Raw genomic sequence first — 21839 nt, 5'->3', positions numbered from 1 at the left:
AAACATGACCTATGAGGAAAGATTGAAAAAAAAAATGGGTTAGTTTACTCTGGAAAAGAGAATACTGAGAGGGGAAATAACAGTTTTCAAGTACATAAAAGGTTGTTACAAGGAGAAGGGAGAAAAACTGTTCTTCTTAACCTCTGAGGATAGGACAAAAAGCAATGGGCTTAAATTGCAGCAAGGGAGGTTTAGGTGGGACATTAGGAAAAACTTCCTGTCAGGGTTGTTAAGCACAGTAATAAACTGTCTAGGGAGGTTGTGGAATCTCCATCATTGGAGATTTTTCAGAGCAGGTTAGACAAACATCTGTCAGCAATGGTCTAGATAATACTTAGTCCTACCATGAGTGCAGGGAACTGGACTAGATGACCTCTCGAGGTCGCTTCCAGTCCTATGAGTCTGATTTCCAGCCCTTACACTGCCCCTGAGTGCAAGGGCCTGTTAGGACTATTGTGTTTATGGGAGCTAGCCTCTGCAAAAGGGAAGAGGAAGTGAATTCATGATAAAACTGGAGCGCTGTATACTATAAACCTTCCTAAGAGATAGCTGTACCATATCCTGGAGATTTACTCCCAAGAAACCCACAGAGCTTTCATTGTAGTTTTCCTCATGATTATGTAAAACTATAGTTATGGATATAAGTAAAACTTTCAAATGCTTCACTACATTCCTTTGGAAGAAATGGAAGAAATTTCCCTGTATGGTTAAGCTTCTTCTCACAAATCAGAGCAAATAGAAAAATCTCATATGCAAATATATTGCAGATCCTGCAGTTTTCAGGTCTTCTCATTATGTTTTCTATTTTCTTGAATAATCTTTGTTTCTTTTTTTAAAACAAAGACTCTAGATTGGATTACAACTGGAAGGCTGCGTTCTTTCCCTATTCCCTAGCCATGCAGGAAACTGCCTTCACCAAAAGACCAAGTGCAGCTTTATGCTATTCTTCTGTATATTTCTACATTACACCACACTATTGAGATTTCAGCCTCAATGTCTAACTGGAATAATTTGAACACTATTAAGGAAAACAATATAAGAACAATTTAGAGTCAAAGTAACTTTTTTAAATTATGATCCAAACCTTGGTCACTTTACTCAAGTGTGATAGCCCACTGATTTCAGTGAGAGAACTTGTATGAATAAAGTGAGCAATATTTGGCCCATTCTTTGTTTCCCCTTCTAGTATATTCTAGAATTGTCTCTTTTGCTTGGTCATTCTACAAATCTGGGGGGGGAGGTTATATATGCGCCCTATGCTGGGAAAAACTGGAGGACAAGGAAGTCTTCAAGGAACCTTTCATCTTTCCAACTTTTATTTTTGGTTTTCTAATTTCTCCTGTGATTAAAAAAATCTCTGTAAATATTTTCCTCAAATTTTGCATTAATTTTCCTGGTTTTCCACTAGTGATCTTTGCACATATTCTTTGCAAAATTCGTTAACTTTACCAGGAAGCTTCAGATAAATGATCAGCACTATTGATAAAGATCTTACATTCTGATGGATCAAAAAGTTCTATACAATGTTAACTTACTGATATGAAAGCTATTCACACCTGGATCATTTCATCCACAACTTAAATTTCAACCATTCTTGGGGTGAAACTTGAACAACTATGTAAGAGTTTATTACACATTACATACTATTTAGAACAGGAAATGTGGCATAATTTCAATTGCAACTACAGAAGGAATTTGAGTAAACCAAATGTAATTACAAGACTTGTCACATGATCAGGACACTGTGTTAATACTTCTGCTGTTACAAAGAGTGTCATAGGGGCCTTTAGTAACAACAAAGAGCAGTCAGCCTTTGTTTTGGTCTCACTGGAAAGATGGAACCATGAACAGCACAGAGACCCTTTAACACTTTGCAGGGTTATATGTTTAGCCTTAACTCACAAGGAAGAGTGTCATCTGAGGATCTGATCCAAATACCATTGACTTAAATGCACTGTGGATAAGACCCTAACTTATCAAGACTGCTTTCTGCAGTATCATGATGTTCCTTGAAAACGTCAGTCTAAAATGGTAAAACAGGTCAATCTTGATTAGCTTCAGAAAGAGCTGACAGGATAATACCATAAGGTGGGTATGAATGACTACTCTGAAGTTAAACAATGTATAGAGCTCAATCAAAGTGAAAATTATCTTGAATTAACATGTATTTAATAATGTGTATGATTTGTAAATTTATCACATACCACAACAATCAGGACAATCTGGATGTATCAGAGTATTTATTCCATATCCTGGATAGCAGCGATTAACCCATACCATTTGCAGAGTACCTTCAATATAGTATATTTCAGGTAAGGGTTCAGAACGTTTCCCCAGCACTTCCACTTGTTGGTTAAAAAATCTCTCTATAAGGTTTTTTGCCTAAAGTAAAACAAAAAGATGTTGTTAAATCCTCCATTCAAAAATAAGTAAAATTATTTTTTGTTTTTTTTCTAGTGTACTTAATGCGGGAGAGGTCTTAGGGTACAGGATCTGGGAGATGTATTACTGTCATTATTGATCATTGCTGATGGTGGGGGGGATAAAGCTGGCTGGCTAGTCTATCCTATTTTAAATTCAGACTACTATAACAGTGAATTTTAATTTCCAGGAAGTGGTCAGAGCTTTGGAAGGCACTAATAGCTGTCATGAGTCAGCAAAAGTAAAGAGTACCAGCAAAAACATTCTAAAAATGAGTGACAGTTTTTCCTATATTATAATAGGGATTTCTATGATGCAGCATCAGCAAAATAGACCCATGGGTCTTCCATCTGCACAACTACTGACATACAGGATGAATCACACTTCAAATGCTCTTCTCACCAATGACAGGTCATCTGTTCAAGACGCAGACAATGCAAGCATCTCCCCAGAATAAAGCAAACTACAAAAAATTATGCTATTGTAACCGTCAAATATAACATGGGAGATTATTCCCATTGCTGGAGTGGTTTCGCAGCAATCCAATTCTAGGTAACAAATTATTTTTTCTCTTAATGCATCAATTTTAGCACTGAAAAACAGGTGGAACTCCATGGTCCATAAGCTCCAAGTAGCAATGCCCATCAAAGTTAGCCCTTCTTCAGTGCCGGGAGGAGGAGGGGTTACTTAACTGAACAGTAAGTGATGTTCTTCAAGGTGTGTAGCCTGTATTTGTATTTCACAGCTGGTGGTTACACATCTAGAGCATATGCACCAGAGATCTTTCTAGTCAGCACTATCTGCTGGGGTGACACATGCTCCATTCACATCCTTGTGTGCTCAGGTGAAGGTATAAAAAGGTATAAGGTGTGCTCCTTGTGTGCTCAGGTGAAGGTATAAAAAAACCTCAGTTCCTTCACCACTTCAAAAGCCTGTTGTCTGAAGACTCCGAAGTAGGGATGGTGGATGGGTCATGCAATATGTATACTGACTACACATCTTGAAAGACGTACAGATAAGTAAAGAATGGTTAGTTTGTACAGTACATAAGAACGGCCCTACTAGGTCAGACCAAAGGTCCATCTAGCCCAGTATCCTGTCTTCCAACAGTGGCCAGTGCCAGGTGCCCCAGAGGGAATGAACAGAACAGGCAGTCTTCAGGTGATCCATCCCCTATAGCTCATTCCCAGCTTCTGGCAAACAGAGGCTAGGGACACCATTCCTGCCCATCCTGGCTAATAGCCATTGATGGATCTATCTTCCATGAATTTATCTAGTTCTTTTTTGAACCCTGTTATGGTCTTGGCCTTCACAACATCTTCTGGGAAGGAGTTCCACAGGTTGATTGTGCATTGTGATGGAGTTTTGAGAGGTATTATCCCTGGGTAATCCCTGGGTGAGGCGTGAATATGCTCCCCGCACCTGAAACTAGAAGATTTTTCATTAGTAGTGTCTATTGGTCTGTGCCTCTGCCCTTCTCCTTTTGCTCCCAATTTACAGTATTAGCAGCAATGTGGACCGACTACCTCTCCTGTTCTTCTCTACCATGAATAACCTTAAGCTAATTATCTGAAGCAGAGGGGAAGCAGGCAGGTGATGGAATATACATAGGGACCACACATTTCAAAGAACTTCTGTTACTGTACAACGTAAGTAACATTCTTCTTCTTGGGATAGTCCCTATGTTTACTCCACTCAAGGGACTCACAAGCAGTATTCACGGAGGAGGAGTGCGTGAGAAACCCTGCACTGATAAGTGGTATGCTCTGCTGAAGGAGCTGTCTGCTGCTGAAGCCTGCACCAAGGTGTAATGCTTTGCAAAGGCATGCACGGAGCCTCATGCTGCTGCTGCTCCTCAGATCTCTAGAAGAGGGATGTCCTATAGTGAAGACACACAAACTGACTGGGCTCTGAGTGTGCTCTCACACCCTGTTGGGCAGGTGTATGAAGCAAAGCACGATGCAACTCAGAATGACTCTGAATGGAGATAGCTTCTCCTGTCATACATTCAATGAAGGAGACAAATAGATCTTAAGGGTTTTGTCCTCTATAGGTAGAAAGCCAAGGCTAGTCAAACATCCAGAAAATGAAGCTTCATGTCCTCTCTGGTGGCACATGGTTTCAGGTAAAAGGCAGGTAAGTGGATGGCCTTCTTCAGATAGTAATTCCAAGATCACCTTCCAAATGAACTTAAGATGTAACCTTTGGGAAACTAACACTATGGAAGACTGTATATGGAGGGTTGGTCATAAGGACTTACAGCTTTCCTACTCTTTGCTGAGGTCTCTGTAACAAAGGCGGCAACTTTCACAGACAGATGACTGGAGGAACATGAGGCCAAGGGTTCACATGGAGGATTCATTCAGGCACAAAGATTATACTGAAGTCCCATATCAGCATAGGTTTCAGCACCAAAGGAAAGATTCTGATAAGGCCCTTCAAAAATCTCTCTGTAACCAGAGAGATAAAAATTGTATAGTTGTCCACCGGTAGGTGAAAAGCACTAAGTGCTGCCAACTGCACTTGTAAGAAGCTGAGTGACAATCCCAACATTTTCAGAGGGGAGAGAGACGCAAATATAGCTGAAATCTCAGAACCTTTTGGGGATAACTGTCAATGCTGGCACTGTATAGAAAAATTTCTTCCATTTTGCTGTATAGCATTTCTCTGTAGAGTCTCTTCTGCTGTTGCTAAGGTCTGACTATAGAGCAGCAGAACACAATTGCTCTAAGTCTGTTGTCCACCCAAATACCAATCTGCCAGCTGGGGAGCTGCTGGGTTGGGGTGGTAGAACATGGTTTTGTTCTGGGTTAAGAGGTCTGATGACATTTGAAAGCAGATGGTGCACAGTCATCTGGAGAACGCTAGTGAACCAGAACTGTTTTAGCCACATGGGAGTTACCAAGGTTACTGTCACTTTGTGCTGTCTAATCTTTCTCAAAACTTGCAGTAAGACTGGATGAGTGGAAATGTACATTACTGTTTGGGACAAAAAATATATCTTCTTTGGAATTCTGGCCTTGGGCTATTAGGAGCAGCAGGCCAGGCGTTTCTTGTTCTCATCAGACACAGAGATTTCACAACAAGGTCAACACAACACTGTTGAAAAATGCTCCACATCACCAAACTGTGTAGTTTCCACTTGTGTTCACTGGCGAAGTGTCTGCTGAGGCTTTCTGCCAGCTTTTTCTGCATCACAGCTAGGTTCTCCACCTCTGACCAACCAGTTATTTAGACAGGGGAATTCCTTAATGCCTATTTTTCAGAGATAGGCAGCTACTACCACCAAGCACTTGATAAATATCCCTGATGATGCAGAAAGCCCAAATGGCAAAACCTAGCATCAACAATGATTGTTGTCTACAGTGAAACTCAGGTAGCATTTCTGGGCTGGGGGTATTGCAGTGTGAAAGTATGCATCCTGAAAGTTAAGGGCAGCATATCAGTCCTTCTGATACGGGAGATCAAAGTGAAAAATATCATCCTGAATCTGAACTTCTTGATGTAAACATTCAGGTCTCTGATGTCCAGTATTGGCCAGAGTTCCCCTTTCTTCTTTGGAATGAGAAAGTATCTTGAATAGAACCCTCTCCCTCTTTGACAGAGGAGCACCTCTTCTGTTGCATTGAGAACTATGCGGGATTGTGCCTCTCAATTGAGAGGGATCACCGAATACAGATGGGGAGGATGAGGTGGGTAGCAGGATAAGAAAGGAACTGTATCATATAGACGATCTCTATCCACATCCAACACCCCAAGATTTGAGATGATGTTGGACCAGGTGTGGTGGAAATGAACCTGATGGTTGCCAAAGAAGGGAAGTGGGGAGATATCCGAGGCTCAGAAACAAGACGTACGCTGTCCTTGTGCACAAAATCAAATTTTCTGCCTTGGGGAAGCAGGAGAGTGCTGGAACAGAGTGGTAGTTGCACCCAAGGACTTCCTTCTTGAAAACCTTTGCCTCCTTCTAGTGTGCTCAGGTGGCCTATATTAGTAGCAAGGAGGCTGTCTCTGATGCACTGGAAGCACAGTGTGCCTGAACTGCAGTTGTTTGAAAGCCAGGCGTAGACCACTAAGGATCTGAAGATAGCACTTGAGTCCCTGAGAGTTCTGATGGCCTCATTAGTCTTGTAGAACAAAGAGCATCCCTCAGAAGGTAGATCTTCAACCATTGACTGCTGCTTCTTAAGTATCCTGGGTGAGGACAGCCACAATGAGTGATGCATCATAACTGTTGTCATCATTGCCCTGGAGGCCATATCTACAGTACCCAATGCTGCCTATGCTAGGATAGCTTGAAATTTACTCTTGTGATAGTTTGTCAATAAAGCATTGCATGGTACACCAGCTGAAGTGGTGGTACTTTACTCAGACTGCTTGACAGTGTAAGGACCTGGGGAGTAGAATCCTGGTCTGTAGAGCATGGAGCAACTAATATTCTCACAATGCCACCAGAAGGCCTTGTTAAGGCATAGCCAGGGAGCACTGTGGAGAATAGACACTTCAGGAAGGACTCCCTGTTGTTTTTGCTGCTACAGACTAACACAGCTACCCCTCTGAATCATGTTCTAGTGGTTAGCCTACTTACCTGGGATGTTGGTTCAAGTCCCTGATCTGCATCAGGCAAGAGGAGGAATTTGAAACTGGAACTCCCACATCCCTGCTGAGTGCCCTAACCACCACGCTATTGGCTTCTGTCTCTCTTTCTCTCTAACAACGCTGAAAGCAGCCAAAACCACTTGGACAAACCTAGGACATGGGCCACCTAAGCAGATGACCTGGTTCAGATGCCTAATTCTAGAAAGAGTTTAACAGCTGAGCCTCCCAAGGAGAGGGAGATACCTATCTCTGGGCCATCAGCCAGGTACAGAAGGCCTACATTAATGAGAATGACACATCTAAATATCCTTGAGGATCTGGGCCTAAGCCACACACTTTCTTCAGCATTTCAGTCATGGCCAACTTACAGAGCTACCTGCTCAGCTTGTTGGCTTCTGAGGATCCCTTCCCTAGACAGCTAACTGTATCCATGCATTGTGGGCACCTAACTAAGGGCTTTAGATTCCAGTAAGCAGCAGGCCACCTCGGGGTTAACATTGCAACACTGAGCAGAGCAACCCCTACATACCTGTGTGGATCTGGGCCTAAGTGCCAACAGTCTAGATCCTCAATGGAATTTGGACACCTAACTCCTAATGAAGTCAATGAGATCTGGGCCCCAGGCACTTTGAAAAATTTTACCCTAAGCACCATTATGGGCTGTCTTGCAAAAGGAGATAAATACTGAGTTGTGCTCCCCTCACCTTTTAGTTGTTATTGTTTTCTAGTGATGCATAAATGAATTAAGGACTTCTTTTAAAATTTTGGTTTTTTACCATAAGAATTATCAGGAATGTCAAGTCTAGCATTTCCTGGTTTTGCTGAAGGACTCATTTGAGAACTTGGATATGGACTACGAGTTCTTTCAGCACTCACTTGAAGAGCTAGAGGATGTTGAATTTCTAATAAAGATATTTTTCTCCAAGTGTTTCTCAGGCATTTTGGATAAACAGATGTTAAAAGTCTGGGGGCGGGGAGGGATCTTCAGACAGTGTACATTGGCATAGATTAGTTGTCCAAAGAGTTTTTTGAACAATCTGAATGATTAAACCATCTCGAGCTTGTTTCATTTGCTTGTTTTTTTGATATTATTAATCCTACCAGTTCTCCAGTCATCCACAAAATCTTCTGGGGAAAAAAGTGGATAGATACACCCAAATTTCTAATATATTAAGATTTTTTTCTGTTTATATCAATGATACAAAAATGCACAAATTCATTTTTCCTTTTGTCAGATTAAGTGAAAATCTCAAATAACTGAATTTTGAAGGTTAGTTTGATAAAACCTTTTCTGGAATAAAGAAAAACTAAAAAATATTTGTCTTCTTTGTCTTTGTCAAATATTTGTCTTTGAAATGTAGTTTAATAGTCCACAGTTCTGAAAAATATCCTCTCCATCTTATAAATAATACATTAATTAAGGCAATATTTAACTTTTTCTATTTTACTGTAGCACTTTAAAAAGTAAAGTCATGGTAAGCCACACACCAACATCAGGGTTACTTTCAAATAACGTAAAGACATGCTTTGTTGCAAACTATGGTTAGATTTATAACCATACAAACCTCTTTTGATTGTTTTACTACTATTCACACTCAATATCTTACTTTTGTGTAATTATCTCAACACCTAATATCAAACAGCTCAAGCCTGTTCTCCAAATAAAGCACAATGCAATTCACCCTTTTCACGTGGCAAACCAAAAATTAAACAATATTAATAGGTGATAAATTACATGTAAGTGCTCACTGGTACATCCATTTGCACATACGTTAACGTTTTTAATTATTATACTCATTCTTTAGATCAATTTATTGGCACTAGAAAGAGTTAAATAATTATTTTTGCTGGTCTTCGTGTTTTTTGATTTATCTACAGTACCTTCTTTAATCTCTTAGCAGTATCACAACTCTTTTGCTGACATGGATTGTTGTTTTTTTCTGTATCTAAAGAAGAAACTGTAACAAAACATACTTTACTTTACAAAGGAACAAATACACTGAAATCAACATTAAACTTGCTAATATCCCAAAAATATACTTTAAGATTTTCTTTTCAAATTTATAAAATTACATTTCTGATTATGCCTGAAGGAACTATACAGACAATATTTTTTGTATGTTCAGATGTCTGACTAGTATTACTGCCTTAAAGAAATAATCAGAATTTTGCTCTCATGAACATATAATTAGATCATGGTGCACTTAAATATTATATGATATCTCCTTTTTAAAAAAAAGTGTAATTGAAGGCAATACGTATTTGCAGATTTTGATCGCTAGGAAATTAGTAATCTTAGAAATCTACCAATGTTGTAAATATTCTAATTCTATAAATTCAGATGAGTAATCCACTTGAAAATTATTTAATTACAGTGGCTGTTTAATCATGGTATAAGTCTTAATATATCACTTTTGGGTTGAGTGTGTAGCCAGACAGGAACTCCAAAAGCTCAAAGTTCTAATCAATTATTTCTGCAAGGACCATCTTGAGCCTCCCCTGAAGAAAAGCCATGATAATCCCTAGTGCTTCCAATGATCAGTTCCTTTCTAGTGAAAGACCAATAGTACAGTAGAATATAACAAGGATTACTTCATCAACTTTAGTTCTTCAAAAATGATTGCCTTATGGATCTACATTCTTGTGAAACATGTATGCTCCGTAGGTACAAGTGTCTAATGCCTAAGCCTGATTGCATAACAATGGATTGCAGCCCTAGTTACCACTCTGTTCCTTCCATTTTCTCAGGAATCCTTATACAACTCTGACATGAAGGATGGTGAGAAGCCTGGATCCAAATAGGCAAATGATTACACTCATGCAATCATCTGCCTGTACAGATCCCCATTCTTTGGAGATTAACAAGCATTAACAACTCAGTATGATGGAGGGCCAGAAGAAATATTAATTAAATAGAGATTGAAGTGCTCCTCTCCGCCCTTTTACATTAGAGTAAGTTGCCAAATGAAGAATATGAAATGTGTAAATGTATGAATTGAACTCCTTTTACCAACAGCTTTACATTGCTCTGTAATGGAAACATTTCTGAAATACGCATTAGAAGCTGCTTAAATCTAGTAAAATATGTTCCAAGACACTGGTTCACAACAGGTTTGTTTGCACATTTTGATCCCCTTAATCTCGGATAAGAGATCATACAGTCTGTGATTTTGATAAGCCTCAGATAGTCTAGGACAGGGGTTCTCAAACTTCATTGCCCCATGACCCCCTTCTGACAACAAAAATTACTATACAACCCCAGGACAGGGGATCGAAGCCTGAGCCCACCCAAGCACAGCTGCCTCGGGTGGGGGTCGGGGACAAAGCCAAAGCCTTAACTCTCACCACCCTAGGTTGGGGGGCCAAAGCAGGAGGCCTGTAACCCTGGGCCCCACCGCCCAAGGCTGAAGCTCTTAGGCTTTGGCTCTGGGTGCTGGGGCTTGGGCTTTGGCCCCGGGTGGTGGGGTTTGGGCTTTGGCCCCGGGCCCCAGCAAGTCTACCGCCAGTCCTAGCGACCCCATTAAAATGGGGTCACGCCCCGTCTTGTGGTCCCAACCCACAGTTTGAGAACCACTGTCTAGGAGACTTACATATTGTCTTAGTCCTATCTGCATAGTCTAGATAATAGCTAAGAACTCTCAATATCTAGGTTATATAATCTGAACTCCCCCCCATAATGACACAGATTTAGAGGAGAAAAACAGCAAACTATTAATGACTGGTTTGGTGAAACATTTAGGGTTTGTTCTTTCAAATGCTTCATAAAGATGTTACAGCTATTGTGAATGGAGTCTTCAGGGGGAAAAGTAGTGCAGTCAGCATTCTGCAAGGACTTCCACATTGATCAATTTTTTAAAACCAGTTCAAATCCCAAGAATGATGTGATTCATCAACAACAGAAATGGAACTGGAGAATTAATAGAAATTTCAGCCTTCTGAGAGAATCCTTTCTACTTCAAAGTATTTCTCACCCTCCAAAAAGATCTGCTACACCTGTAACTACAACCACAATCTAAGTTGCACAACAAAGCAGCAGACAAACCAACGAGCTCATTAATTTCAGCTCTAGGTGGAAGAATTAGTCTTGATGAGATGGCAAATTTGGGAAACAGAATAACAGAACAGGAGAGTTTCAATGCAAGAGCCAGGAAATCTGAGAAAATATTATGACATGCCACAGTTGCAGCTATTATGAACTCATGGACTTTGTCTTGTTTGATCGTTCTAATGATGGCAGAAGAGCTATTGGAAGGAAGTAATATAGAAACTCCTGATGCGAATCTAGTAGAAAGTCACCTATCAAAAATTTTGGACCTCTGCTACTCGTGTATGAAGACATTTTGCATTCTCTGTTGTGACCACCAGGTTTATTTGTGCTGTTTCTCACACCTGAAAAAAATGAGTAGTTTACATTTAACACTGACATTTGACTGGAATAGACTACACAATGGATCCCTCTTGAAAACTGAGCTCTCAACAAGAAATCTGGATAGAGACCAATACAGCTACCTTGACATCTTACATCTACTGACAGACACTTGATAAATATTCTTAAGGAAAAAGATGTAAAGGAAAATACCCTATATTGAGAGAAGTTTTCACCCAAGCCAAGGTTCATAGTTTTTGATCAATAAGACAGATGAAAATATGAAAGTAGGCATCCTTTACATTGAAAGCCGAAACCTACTGAGTGAACTCTCTTCTTAGATCCAATATGCCTCTTATTTTCTCTTTTTTCCCCCAGGGGATAAGAAACAAACAAAAGAATATGGATCTAGTCCAAAGTCTCAAATGGGACTTGGACTCAGTGCTGCAGTGCCTAACTTTTAGGTCCCTGCTGCCTAAGGAATTCCACAGGCCTGGATTAGCTACCCAGGTTCCTTATATAAGGGGAGCGTCAGGGGCCTAAGAATGGGATTCACAAAAGTCAGCATACTGAATAGAAAGCTACCTAAGCTAGCCAATAGCAAATTTTGGGGAGGGTGGCAGGGCCTAAGCACCACCCCTCAAAATGAGTTACCCACCTAATTGGTGGCGCGTCCCTCTGCTTGAGGTTCCCTCTGCTCGAACATTCTACCAGAGTTAGGTGCCTAAACCAAGGCAGTCCTTTCATGCAAAAAGTGGTGGTGGTGGGGCCTGTTGCCCTCCCTCCCCTGTGGTTAGTGCATTCACCCCAACTGGGGAAGACACAGGCTCAAAACCTCATTCAGCCTGCTGTTGAACAGGGACTTGAACATGGGTCTCCCATACTCCAGGAGAGTACCGTAACTAGTCAGTCATTCTCTGTCTCCCTGACCCAATGAATATTTATGTATTTTACAAAAAGTGAAAGAAAGACTGAGCTTCACCCCAAAATACCACATAGCTCAGGGTTTAGAGAAAGGAAGATCTGGGTTTAAGTTTCTGCTCTACATTAGGAAGTATAGGGATTTGTATCCAGGCCTCTTACATCCTCTGTGAGTTCTATACCCTGTAGTCAAGTGGTTGGAGGGGACACTACCACCATCTCCTCCTCCAGGGACACGTACTGGACCATGATGTGCAGATGATATAGGAGGGGAATGCCTAATTTGCAGATCCATTGGGACGTAAGAGATTTTACACATATCCACCAGCAGAATGCTAGGTGCACAGGATTTTAGGAGTCTACACGGTTAGGCAGCAGCTGCATGGGGGTTTTCAGAATCTAATTTTTTGCACCTTTGTGGATCTAGCCCTCTGAGTCTTATTTTCTTGTGAGACAGATTTGTAACAGTTAGGAAAGAGCCAGTGATGAGCTGCCAAAATCTTAACAACCGGTTCCCTATAAAAAGTTCTGATTTAAGGGATGTGCCACATTATGTATTTTTTGTACCTTTCTCCATAAGAAGTGGCAATGCATTGAGTCACTGGGAGTCATACTTAACAATAAAAAAAAATTTTACATGTGTATTACAATAGAAACAAAGTATTGCTTTATTAAATGCATATCAACATAATGAATGAGGCAAGTGCAACCCCTGTTAATAAAATAATAAACTAGACCGGGGTGGGCAAACTTTCTGGCACAAGGGCTACATCGGGGTTGTTAAATTGTATCGGGGGCCGGGTAGGGAAGGCTGTGCCCCCCCAAACAGCCTGTCCCCGCCCCCATCTGACCCCCACCCACTTCCTGCCCCCGACTGCCCCCCTCAGAACCCACAACCCATCAACCCCCCCAGCTCCTTGTCCCCTGACCACCCCCTCCCAAGACCCCCCACCTTAACTGCCCACCAGGACCCCGCCCCTACCCAACTTGCCCTGCTCCCTGTCCCTCTGACTGCCTCGACCCCATCCACCACCACAACAGACCCCCGGAACTCCCAAGCCTACCCAACGCCCCCCACCCCATCCCCTGACCGCCCCCCCCCCGAACCTCCGCCCCCTATCCAACCCCGGCCCAACCCCCTTACCATGCTGCTCAGGGCAAGCGTGTATGGATGTCGCATGGCCCACTGGAGCTCACAGCCCCACCCCCGTACCAGGCCGCTCAAAGCGGCAGGAGCTGCAGAGCCGCCCAGGAGTGGTCCAGAGCGCTGGCGCCAGCAGCACAGCACACGGAGGCTCTGTGAGGGGGGGAAGCCATGGGAGGGACTGGGGGAGCCTCCCTAGCTGGGAGCTCAGGGAGCCGTAACAATTTTTAACAACCGGTTCTAAAACTGTTTCAAAATTTAACAACCGGTTTGCACAAACTGACTCCAGCTCACCACTGGAAATAGTGTGGAGCCACCTGGAGTAGTACTGGACAAAATTTCTTTTGTTAATTACAGGATTTAATTGTCCAATGAATTTTAAGGAGAAATTACATGGACAGCTGTCAAATTAGAAGATATGCAAGATAACTGAGGCAGCCAGCCAGTACAGCAACCGCTGGAAGCTCATTCATCAGCTATAATAAGAAAGGAACATAGGAGGCAACTTGTATCTCCATAGCTGTTCTGCAGGGGCTGTTTGTAATGCCCCTGCAGGAGCTGTAACTTTATGCTGTATAAGTTCCCTCTGGGCCATGTGCTTGGAGCCTGGGCCAAAGAAGGGGAATCAATTAGGATAGGTATCATTTTCTCATCTCTTGGTGATAGTTTCAGGTAGCTTAGCAATTCTTGACAATTTTTCCTGATAAAAATATACATTCTAAAGGTGATGTAATATACTCTTATTTCCACAGCTCTCCACTCAATGCTAAATAACGGAAAATGGAGTAAAGCTGGAGCAAAATGATTTTGCTCCAACACAACTATGCTGAAGCACACTGGAGGCAGAGGGATGGATTCTTCAATTTGTGATTTAGGGCTCTTCAATCCACTATCCCTCACACCCAGTTAATTTGGGGATAAAAACAGTAGCAGACTGTTAAACAGATTATTAAAGCTTTGTCACAAACCTTGCCACCAGGAGCAGAACAGGAACTGTACTGTGACTCTCAGTCACACAGTGGTCCCTCCTTACTTCAGGGAAAATCCACACACCAGCCACAGGCCTGGCACAGGTTACTTCCCCAGAGGGCTGAGTGGTGGTGTGTGGGGAGATGGGCGGGGGACACAGTGGAATGGTTTTGCTAACTCTTCGACCATGGCCTCCCTTCCTCCACACATATGCGTAGGAGGGGGAATAACAGTCACACAGTAGCTGCTCTCCCAATGCACTGCTCCTCACAATATATTAAGGGGGCATATTATATCCCTTTACTTCCCTATGTGGGCATGCCTCAGGGGTCACAATCTCACTCTATGATAAGACCAACTAAATAATTGTGTCTGTGGGTAGAATCATAGAATATCAGGGTCGGAAGGAACCTCAGGAGGTCATCTAGTCCAACCCCCAGCTTAAAGCAGGGCCAATCCCCAACTAAATCATCCCAGCCAGGGCTTTGTCAAGCCTGACCTTAAAAACCTCTAAGGAAGGAGATTCCACCACCTCCCTAGGTAACCCAATCCAGTGCTTCGCCACCCTCCTAGTGAAGAAGTTTTTCCTAATATCCAACCTAAACCTCCCTCACTGCAACTTGAGACCATTACTTCTTGTTCTGTCATCTGCTACCACTGAGAACAATCTAGATCCATCCTCTCTGGAATCCCTTTCAGGTTGTTGAAAGCAGCTATCAAATCCCCCCTCATTCTTCTCTTCTGCAGACTAAATAATCCCAGTTCCCTCAGCCTCTCCTCAAAATCATGTGCTCCAGCCCCCTAATCATTTTTGTTGCCCTCTGCTGGACTCTTTCCTATTTTTCCACATCCTTCCCCATCCTGTGGGGCCCAAAACTAGACACAGTACTCCAGAGGAGGCCCCACCAATGCATAAAAGCTCCTAACTTGGTTTGTGGGCTATTGTGAAGGATATTTTTTGGAGTCAGACATCTGAATTTTCATAATTTTTACAAGGATTTACCACGTAAATTATTTTTGTGTGTTTTGTTACAATCTAGATAACTCTTTATGAATTAAACATGTAAAATGCTTTCAATAGGAATAGTGAAGATAATCCAGGATATAAACTTTGCTTCACCATGAAAACACTAAGCAATCTTTAAAAGATCGATAATTTTTACCTGTAAAAGTAAAGAAGATTTCATTTTGTAGACCTGCTTTCTGCATTTTCACATGATGGCACTCTGACTTGAGTAAAGTAACCTCACAAGAAAGTTCAATGACAAGTTTGCTTAGTATTTGAAGCAACTTCTTCTCAAAAGAAATATTGTAGATACTGTTGCAGGGGGCTGCATGATACCGGGCTGTAAACTCATAGTAAAAGTTAGGATCAGAATAAGCTGCAGGTGAAAGAAAATACAAGATACTGAGAGATGCACATTTAAACATGAAGGTTAAAGTTAAAGAGAACGCATTTTTGTGTAGTTCATAAACAAAATTGATTTACATCCCCACTAAAATTTTAATGAAGGATTCATGTGTCAGAGAACAATGGAAAATACTTTATAATTCATCATTCCCGTTTGTTTCCATAGATAAATATCACCTTTCATTTTGCAAAACATATCCTAACAAGGACAACGCCCCTATACATTTTTGTTTCACTTTCAAGAAATGAAGAGACTATAGTATAAGTGCTTAAAAATATAAAGGAACCTAAGGACAATAGCAGTTTCAGAAGACAATTCAACATGAGGTGCAATTTATCGTCACAGGCACTGCATTCAATAATATATAATTATAATACAGTATTTTGCACCTTTCTAGTGACAACCAAAAAAGCTTCAGGATTGATTCCTGTCCCCCAAAATGAGATATAAGAGAGCTCTAGCAACTGAGTAGTGGCTCAACAACATGTCCCTCTAGATCAGTCTCTGCGGGTCCTGCTGAATAGCTGATACGGCAGAGGGAGGTGAGGAGAGTATCTTCTGCTGCAATCTGTACTGAATTGAAGTTAGCTACCCCTAGTTCCCCACAATCACAGTCTTGCACATGGTGAAGGGGGTCAAGATGACAGTAGGGGTCAGATATTAAATGGATGGATCACAAGGAGACAGAGGAATAATGCAAGCTAAAGAAAAAGAAGCAGGGAGGTGTCAGAGCAATAGAGAATGAAGGAAGGGAGAAGGGGAAAATTAGGGATACGAAGAGTACATGACAAGGGAAAAGAGAATGTGGAGACAGTAGAGAAATCAGGTAGCCGAGTTAAAATACAATGCCATACAGACTACATGATGGTGTATTGCTACCCATTTAAAGATAACTCACTAGACAGTTCACTGCTTGTTTATAATGCAGTATCCCATATTCATTCTGAAATTTTTTAAGCCATACCATCATGTATTTTAATACATTTATGTATAAATTATTCCTGTACATTGGGAGACCACATCTGCTTCTGTGCCCAGGTCCCATATATTCTGGAAGCCCTGTACATTTCGCTTTCTAATATTTAGATTGGAGCCTTGTTGTGGGGAACAAGCAAGCTGTAACAAGACTGGAAGATAACACTGGAAAACATGCTGGAAACAATAAATTTTTCACGAAAATTTTGATCATGAAAAAATAAAATTGAAAAGAAGTTCCCCCTTTTCAGCTATGTTCAGCAAGTTGACAAACTACTAAAACAATCAGACTTCTTTTTTAAGGTTGGAGATAGTGGGCCAAATTCAGGTGAATTTAAAATCAGGAATTAATTTGGCTTATTCTGTTCTACTCAATGTTTCTCAGCTAACACTCGCTTCAACCTAGCTCCAACTGAAGTCAACAGCAGTTTTGCTATTGGCTTCAGTTGGAGTAGAATCACGCCCTAAGAGAAGAAAAGAGTAATGAAGAAATGTAATTTTATCTGTAATACTTGTATTTCAGTAGAATCATGGGGCATTCTGCTATATTATGCAACAAAATTTACTCTGAATAGTGAAGCAGAATTAGCACGTTCAAAAAATGCTAACACTTTATATTTCATTACACAATATTCACTCAGAAGAGCAGAACTTACTTGTCAACAATGTAAAAACAAAACTGAATCAGAGCTTTACATTGGTGTAAAGTGTGTCCTAGTGACTCTCCTGGAGTCCCAGGAATAGGAGGTAAAAGAGACATTAAAATAAATCTCCAAAGGAATAATTCAGCATGAAATGAAGTTACTTTGGCATAGTTTTTAAGAATTTTCACCCACCCAGTTTTTCAATCTTCTATTTTCCAATTATGTTCCATGTCTCTTTTTAAAAGCAGAGAGCCATGCTTAACAATTTCTCAATCAAAAGACCAGAAAATTTCCTTTACGGCACTGAAAATGACATTCCATGAATTCTCTGGTTAGTGACAATTAACAGCAAATTATTGAGAGATGTACAGAATTCTGCAACTCTACTCGAATTAAATTAAGCAGGCTTATCAGAATTTCAAAACATCAACATACATTTTAAAAGTGAAAGAAAAAACATTTTTGTACTGTAAATTAACTGTTTTGATCTCTTACCATAAATAACATATTTGAGCAAATAGTTTTTTTCAGCCTGCTCTGCAGTTGGTTTAAAAACGAGGGAACAAGTGTAAATTCCACTCATGTCGTATTTGAAGTGTCTGAATATTAGGGTTCCTGTTGGTGTTATTTTCACACTGCTATTTTCTAGTAAATAAATAAATAAAATAGTACAGTGAGTTTAGCCTTACTTTTCATTATAACATGGGAAAATACAAAAGGAGGAATCTGAATGGCTATGGTTCTAACCATGCACAGAATGGTACTTATAGCCTTAATACAAGAAGGAAGCTCACCAGTAACTGTAGTTCTTTGGCTGTATTAACACTGCATATTCACCATTATACATAGGTGCCCCAGTACTGCTGAGCTTTTGGAATTTCGCACAAAGTAGTGCTCACTGGGCTGCACAAGCACCCTCACACAACACCAAATGTTCAGTTATTAAAGCATGTTATGATCCTAATCATCTCAGTTCCTTTTAGTAAACTATAATGTCTCATGATAGAGAACTCCCAGAAGAGGGGAATGTGCGCAGATAGTCTGAATAGTTACAGGCAATACAGTAAGAAAATATATACATTTATTCTACAGTTACTGGTAAGTAATCTTTCTGACAATTACCCCTGCATATTACTAGTTGTGGAAGTTTAACAATTATCAGAACTCCAAAATAGGTAGGCTAAAATATTATAGTTAAACAAAGGACCACAAGACAAAGCTTCCCAAAATAAGTATCACGTAGAGATGCTAAATTGCAAGAGCAGTGCTGTGTAAATGTGTGTACAAGACTGAAGGTAGCAGTCATACAGATTTCTAGGATGGAAACATTACAAAGGCATGAGGCAGTAGAGTGGGCTCTTAAGATATTCAGATACTGACAGCCAGACTAAATAACAACAGGTATCAAGGCAGACTCTGAATCACTTTGATAAAAGCTGCGTGGGAATGGCTTTGTGTCGGCATTACCAAGGGCATAAAATGTTTAGTGGACTTCCCAAATATCTTAGTCCTGTCAAGATGAAACATCTGTGCTATAGACCTTAGAATTTTCTAGTGAGAGTGAAGCTTTGGGAAAAATATAGAGAAATTAATGGCCTGAATTAGGTGAATTTCATGCATCACTATTCATATACATTTGGCATGAGAACATTGGACAACTTTGTCGTTATGTGTTATACACGTTATGCAGTGAACGGAAGATCAACTATTAAAACTTGCGGTTCACCCAATCTTAACAGGTGTGACTGATTTTAAAAACTGCTTTCTTTAGTGACAAGTGAAATAAAGAATATAATAAAAAATTAGAGAGTGAGTTCTTTAACTTCAAGATGCCAGGCTGAGATTCCATATCAACACAGGTTCACAAATTGATGAGCATACCTTCACCTGTCCTTTAAGGAATCTTATGATGGTGGGTCACTGAGGACAGGAGGTATCAATTGGAAGGTTATATGCTGAGACAGCAGAAAGCTGCACCTTGGTAGAAAACAAGCAGAGGCTTAAGGAATATGGGCCACATGCTCAGCCCTCCACTCAGCTGCTCTGTGTTGTCCAGGCAGTGCAAGACAGCCAGACCAGTGCCTGAATCAAGCACTGAATCAAGTGTTACTAATTTGTAAAGATAACGTCTCCGGAATGATTGGGATTTACTGCATGGGAAGGTCTGGAAGAGCTTTCAAAATTGGCACCAATGGGCAAACCTATTTTGGCTCCTTTGAATGTCAAAATCCTACACCACTGAAAGAGGATCCAAGTGGGTGGAGCTACTAGCTAGAAATGCAAATCAAATCCTTAAAAAAAAAAAGGAAGGTTCAAAAGCTATTTTGTTCAGCTGCACTAAATTCTACAGAACAGATGGACAAGAACCTTTTTGCTGTGCGATGCAGGCTCTTTTACTGGTTCCAAATGACTATATTTTAATTTCAATAAGTCTACCCTTGTGTAAAAGGATAAAATAGGCAGATCAAAACTATGCTGGATATGTAGAAAACTTCAGTTACATTCCTTTCCAGGCTAAACAATATCAGTCTTTTCAATTGCTCACAATAGTTAAGCCCTGCCATATTACTAATATTTTGACACTTTTCAGTTTGCGCTGAATTCTTTTTTACTTAAGGCAACCAAAACTGAAGATAGATTGTCATTTGGAGTACTAGCAGATTGTAATCTATATCGTATCATATTTGTTTGGGACCAGATTCAGTTTCACCTTTATGTCTGTGCACAAGGCAAGGAATCTTCTACCACTTTACATGTGCTATGAAGGATCAGCTGCAGTTGCAGCACTTGTGCTTCAGAGTGCTTAAGGATTGTTTCTTCTCTACACCCCAGGGAGGAGCAAGGAGAGCCATGCACGGACACGCCCACACTCATCCCTGACGCAGGACCAAATCAGAGAGAAGAGCAAGCTAGATCCCATAAACAATGACAGCTCCATGTCAATGTTCCCTCTAATTTTTTACATCCATGTGCAGAATTAATTTTGTTATGTGTACCAATATGGAGGTGATGTGTGGCAGGGTGGGGCTGAGGGGTTCAGAGTGTGGGAGGGGGCTCTGGCACAGCTGGACCAGAGTGTTGGAGTGCGGGAGGAGGAAGGCTCTGGCTGGCGGTGCAGGCTGCCCCGGGCCTGCAGTAGGGAGAGAGGACACCCGCCAGCCCTCTCTCGATGCAGCAGCGCTGGGGCCAGGGCCATGTGCCTCTCGCCCAGCCGGGGCCAGGGGAGAGGCACCTCTCCCTGCCTGCACAGCCCTTGATAGCCTGTTGCGCAGCCGCACAGCTTAGAGGGAACTTAGCTCCACGTTAATACTATGAGACTCAGTCACTCCAAAAGTACTCCTGAGGGCATTCTTTCCCCCAAAATTAAAAATTCTGCAAGTTTTATTTGTTAATAAATAAATGCAGAGGCTCCAGCATGGCAGTGGGGCGGATAGGCCACTGGCTGCACAAAAGTGGGAGATCACCCTGCAGCCTCTCCACCATTCACCCCAGGCACACAGATTCAGTGGTGAGGCTGCACCCGACCCTGACAAAGCACAAGGCCTGGGCCTGCCCCAGAAACATCCTGGGGCCCTGGCCCTCTGCGCCAGGCACACCAGGTGTGGGGCAGGCAGGATTTAAGTGTGGAGGGGCTCAGTGTGGGGTGAAAAGTTTCTGTGTGGGACAATCTGGGTGCAGGCCGCTCAGTACGGGGTATAGGTGTGGGGGGATCTGGATGCACAGAGGCTCGTTGGGGGGGTTCTAAATTCAGGGGCAATAGGACTCTGCAGGGACTTCTAGGCAAAAGTGGTTGGGGCTCACCGGAGGGGTCTGGGAGTGGGGGGCTCTCACAAGGGGGGTCTGCGTGCTGGGGGAGCGGGGCTTGGTGGGGTAGGAGTCTAGGTACAGCTAATTGAGGTCAGTGGCATGGGGGTCTGGATGTGGGGGGCTCACCATGGTGCAGGGGGTATCGCTCATCAGGGTGGGAGTTTGAGTGCAGGGAGATCAGTGGAGGTTCATCTGGTTACAGGGGGCTTCAGCTGTAAGGGCTGAGGTTCAATGGGGTGGGGTTTGGATATGGAGGGCTAAGGGGGATTTGGATGTACGGGGTGAGGCCTGGCAGGGGTGTCTGGGTATGGGAGCTCTGGATGCATGGGGGTTGGGTGGATGGGGGAGCAGCTCCCTGTACAGTGACCCCTCACCTTACAGCTGAGGAGTAATGGGGGCAGGAAACAGGGGAGGATACTGAGCTTCCTGTAGCTGGGGGAGGTTTCTGGGGGTGGGTCTGACAGAGCCCCAGCTACTCCTTGCAGGAGAAGAGAAAGTCCCATCCTCTCCTGCCTCTCGCCCAGCTGGGACTAGCAGCTGATCCTGGCTCAGGGTTGGAGCCACTGGCTGGGGTGTCCCCA

General features: G+C 42.0%; 1 protein-coding gene across 2 annotated transcripts in view; it reads right to left on the bottom strand.

Moving 5' to 3' along the window:
* ZPBP (zona pellucida binding protein) overlaps positions 1-21839 on the bottom strand; it is a 70908-nt gene that overhangs the window by 13246 nt on the left and 35823 nt on the right. For both annotated transcript variants that reach the window (XM_084621162.1, XM_084621161.1), the window contains exons 4-7: positions 17947-18096; positions 15584-15802; positions 8902-8978; positions 2205-2382 (exon numbers count right to left, since the gene is read on the bottom strand). In XM_084621162.1, the coding sequence (XP_084477288.1) occupies positions 2205-2382; positions 8902-8978; positions 15584-15802; positions 17947-18096 (624 nt within the window). The remainder of the gene's footprint in view (positions 1-2204; positions 2383-8901; positions 8979-15583; positions 15803-17946; positions 18097-21839) is intronic.

This window comes from Lepidochelys olivacea (assembly GCF_965140295.1).
Source record: "Lepidochelys olivacea isolate rLepOli2 genome assembly, chromosome: 2".
Taxonomy (NCBI): Eukaryota; Metazoa; Chordata; order Testudines; family Cheloniidae; genus Lepidochelys; species Lepidochelys olivacea.
Note: the sequence above shows the minus strand (reverse complement) of the source record. Positions and strands in the feature narration are given on the sequence as shown.